General features: G+C 39.7%; 1 protein-coding gene across 1 annotated transcript in view; it reads left to right on the forward strand.

The window, feature by feature from the left end:
* Positions 1 to 891, forward strand: part of LOC121384982 — a 2,986-nt gene extending 2,095 nt beyond the window's left edge. Inside the window, exon 3 of the mRNA XM_041515492.1 lies at positions 649 to 891. Within this exon, the coding sequence (XP_041371426.1) occupies positions 649 to 827 (179 nt within the window). The 3' untranslated portion in view covers positions 828 to 891. The remainder of the gene's footprint in view (positions 1 to 648) is intronic.
* Positions 892 to 5,000: the final 4,109 nt, after the last annotated feature.

Below are 5,000 nucleotides of genomic sequence, written 5' to 3' on the forward strand. Positions count from 1 at the left end.
CATTTAGCACGTGGATGTATATGGTATCAATAGAGTAATGTCTTTAATGGCCACCCATTATCTAAGTTTGACAAGCAGTTAATCACTTCAGATAAATAAAAATTCCACGACAACGTCTGGTTCATTCAGTGGATAATTCTACAAATCGGGGGTGGGTGTGGGTGGGTGGGTCGTGATGGTGGTGCGGGGTGTAGCTCAGTGATAAAGCGCTCGCCTGATGCGCGATCAGTCAAGGATTTATCCCCGTCCGTCGGTCCATTGGGATATTTCTCGTTTCAGCCAGTGCTTCACAACTGGTGTAACAAAGGCCATCGTGTGTACTATATGGTTGTTCTACACCAAATAAAATGTTACAGGCGACAATGTTAACATAATATGTGGTTAAAACATTATGCAATATATCGATCAAACTATGACGCATATTTCTTGTTTCAGCCAGTGCACTACGACTATTATATCAAAGCCCGTGGTATGTGATACCCTGTCTGCAGGATGGTGCATATAAAAGCTATTTTGCTACAAATGGAAAAATGTGATATATGTCAAAATTAACAAATGTTTAACATCCAATAGGCGATGATTAATAAATCAATGTGCTTAATGACATTAAAATAAATTTTACAATTCCTGTTTCTTTCTTTGATGCAGACGACGCCATAGTGAAACGAGCCTGTACCCGGAAACTGCGGTGCACTATCAAACTGTACCGACTTTGCTGCAGAAGAAAAACAACGTGTGTGATTCGAACACGAAAAGTGACGATCCGAATTCCCGCCAAAAAGTGCATTTTATATCGCCTCATCCACTGTTCGCGCGTGTGTGTGTAAATCAAAGATAAACTAAAACATTGTGAATAAAATTAACTTTATTTCGTCTTGTGATGTAAACACATAGTTTGTTCTTCTTTTGTTTGTTTTTGTTGATGTTGTTTATTTTGGAGTTTGTTTGTTATTTGTTTTGGTTGTTGTTGTTTAGTTAGGAGGTGGGGGTGTACAGGGGAGTAGGGGTGGGGTGGGAGAGATACAGACTGGTGAACAAAGTTTCCAGGCGTTTTGCGCCATGCTTCCAAATAATATATATATATATATATATATATATATATATATATATATATATATCAGAGATGGGGCGATTACTTGACGAAAGTAATCGATTGCGATTACTTTAGACTGTCACGATTACGATTACGATTACAAGATAATTGAAAGTAATCGATTATGATTGCGAATACATTGTCTAGCAATCATTATTACAATCATGATTACATTTCCACAAATCTACAAAGATAATGAAATGATGTTACCACCATGAAGTTATGCACTTTATTTTACAACCATACCGATTTCATTCATTGAAAGACATAATGGATAATTTTGGATTATTTATTAAATTATATCAAATATTTATAAACGTATGTATACTGCAGGGAGGGAATCAGTTTTCAAAACCAGATTTATTATTCTTAAATTTGGATTATTGAAGTAAAGGTACCCATAACCACAGGAATGAATGAATGAATGAATGAATGAATGAATGAATGAATGAATGTTTAACAACACCCCAGCACGAAAAATATATCGGCTATTTGGTGTCAAACTATGGTAATGCAAACAAACAAAGTGATGATTAACATCAATATAAAAATTCAAGATTTAAATACAAACAGTGTAAAGAGGTATTTTTTTCAAGAAATGCCAAATATACAGTTAGTTCTGTAGAAAAACGATTCAGTTTACAATGGACATAACCATATGGAGTTTTTAGATTTGCGGTTGTTATTGTCTATTTGATGCCCGCAAATGTTTCATTTTTGACATCAAGCTAACGCCTTCGGTCAAAAATGACATTTGCCGGATCAAATAGACAATAACACCCGAAAATCTAAAAAGTCCACATGGTTGTCTCCTAAATCAAGATAATAAGTATTAATAAATAAAAAAAACTATAAAAAAAACCCCAACTAATAATAATAGTAATTTAACAAAAATAATAATAAAAAGAAGAAACAAAACAGAAAATACTTTGACACACACACACACACACACACACACACACACACACACGCTCATAAAATATATTAAAATAATGAAAATTTTGTTTTGAGCTGGTAGTGGTTAGGGGGGGGGGGGGGGGGGGAGGGGGGAGGGGAGGGGGGGGAATCTATCGCTGAACCCGGACTAAGCCTACAGCAAAGGTTGAATGGAATGACACATATAGACACACAAGAGAAGCATTTGTTGCAATCGTAGAGACAATGTTTGGGATGTGGAGGTGTTAGATCGAAAAGGAATACGATGGCATTCAAAGATGAGTAAGGCAGTGAGAGGTAAAACAATTGTTTACCAAAAACCGTGATATGTGCTATCCTGTCTGTTTGGGTGGTGCATATAAAATACCCCTTGCTGCTAACAGGAAAATGTAACGGATTTCCTCTCTATGCCTGTCAAAATTACCAAATGTTTCACAAGCAATAGCCGATAATTAATAAATCAATGTGCTCTAGTGATGTCGTTTAACAAAACAAAGTTTTAACTATTGATAGGTTCCCTTTTGACTACAACTAAACAGCGCCAAGATCATAGAATTGTAACCAACCTCGGTGGTGTCATGGTTAATCCATCGGACATAAGGCTGGTAGGTACTGGGTTCGCAGCCCGGTACCGGCTCCCATCCACAGGGAGTTTTAACGACTCAGTGGGTAAGTGTAAGACCACTGCACCCTCTTCTCTCTCACTAACCACTAACAACTAACAACTAACCCACTGTCCTGGACAGACAGCCCAGATAGCTGAGGTGTGTGCCCAGGACAGCGTGCTTGAACCTTAATTGGATATAAACACGATGTGACGGAACATGCTCTTAATTTTGTTTTCGCCTGTGGCGATATTAATTGTGTTAGAGGGCCGTGTGCAGTTCCAATTGCACTTAGCCCAGGTGGGCAACTTGTTACGTAATACTTCTGCGCGACCGTCGTCGAGCTGTACTTTCTAATACACACCCAGCTAGGTGCGGAGGCCATGTGGCCAGTAGTTACGTAATACCTCCGCGAGTGCGGTTTTTACAAACCGTGATTTTGGGGACTAGGCGTCATTGAGTCTGACTATTTGAGAAAAATATGCCGGCGTGGTCATGGTGGTAACTCACATGATAAGATTCGGTGCCGCGATGTACCCCCAGGCGATATTCTGATTTATAATAAATAGCTAGTTTAAACGTGCTATAATAATATATACTTTATATAAGATCGTATCTCTGATCATACCTAGACGAGCCACACTCGGCTAATACTGCTCGATACAGAGAGATCTAATAGATATACAGTTAGGAGAGATATTTGGACAATCGTGTTTTATACATATACGGGTATTATAGAATCCCCGTGACACACGAAAATCAATTGAAATGAAATGAGCTGAGCTGAGCTGAACTATTTTTACATGCTCCTATACCACTAAGGTTTCAAACATGTCTGTCCAGGATCCCGTCGCCTGGGGTCTGACCCGGGACAGAGAAACGAAATGAAATAGAATTCTTAGTCGACAAGGGAGACAACTACATCCCATTAGTACCAGTGAGATTTATGTCCCTTACACAAATCAAAACATAGGTTCTAATAGTCCAAATCAATTCCTATTGCCGACAACGTTAACGTTTACCACTAAAAGTGATATAAGCAGCGTTTCAACACACCCAGGAAGTACAGCAATAGAAAGTGTGGCACCTCACATCTAATCTACCTGCAAGAAAATGGGGAGTCACGTATCATTTAAGAGATTTAATTAATGTTTTTAATAGCAACCGTAATTTTTGCTGAAAATTGCAGTTCTATTTTTGGGGGTACCCCGCATTAGTTTCAACCTCTAGTATATGCTGCATAACAACTGTATAACAATAAAAGTGTATTTATTTATTGTCAATCGGTGCCAAAACGTGGGGTTGGGGACACACACACACACACACACACCCAAACACCCACACACCCACACAGAGAGAGAGAGAGAGAGAGAGAGAGAGAGAGAGAGAGAGAGAGAGAGAGAGAGAGAGAGAGAGAGAGAGAGAGAGAGAGAGAGAGAGAGAGAGAGAGAGAGAGAGAGAGAGAGAGAGAGAGAGAGAGAGAGAGAGAGAGACAGACAGACAGACAGACAAACGCACACACACACATGCACGCACATGCACGCACGCACGCACACACACACACACAAACACACACACATATAAACCATTGCTGCTGCTACTGGATCAAGAAAAGTGTGTGTCTTCTTTCATTCTGTTGTAACTTTATCCATGTGTATTACAGGTTTGTACATTAACCAAACGTAGATTCCATTTTAACGGGTTGAAGCTAGCGTATTCGACTTTAGTGGGGCCATTTGTCCGTAACCCGCATGCGTACACGTACACGTACACGTAATCCGGAGTGCGTAGTCAGCATCAATCATTTTGTAGGCGAGTTAGAATCTACATTGAGAGAGGAAACCCGCTGCCGCCACATCATGGGCTACTCTTTTCGATTAGCAGAAAGGGATCTTTTATATGCACCATCCCATAGACAGGATAACACATACCACGGCCTTTGATGTACCAATCGTGGTGCACTGGCTGGAGCGAGAAATAGCCCAATGGGCCCACCGACAGGGATCGATCCTAAACCTACCGCGCATCAAGCGAGCGCTTACCACTGGGCTATGTTCCGCCCGTTATTCGGTTAGAGACCGATCGATACGAGAATGTGCCGGCGGATCAACGATTCTGTCCTATTTGTGATAACCAGTCTGTTAAGGATGGAAGTCTTGTGTTTATAAACTGTCCGTTATACGGGGATCTTCGTTTTAATTTGTTCCAACAGGCTCAGTTGTGTTGTAAATATTTTAGGTTGTTACATTATTTAGAAAAAGTTATGTGTTTTAATGTCAGAGCCTAACCTTGCATTTAGCCAAAACCTGTTTTTATATTTTACCACGTCGTTGAGACTTTTCATATACACAATAGTGTTATTATTA

The sequence above is a fragment of the Gigantopelta aegis genome, chromosome 11, assembly GCF_016097555.1.
Source record: "Gigantopelta aegis isolate Gae_Host chromosome 11, Gae_host_genome, whole genome shotgun sequence".
Classification (NCBI taxonomy): domain Eukaryota; kingdom Metazoa; phylum Mollusca; class Gastropoda; order Neomphalida; family Peltospiridae; genus Gigantopelta; species Gigantopelta aegis.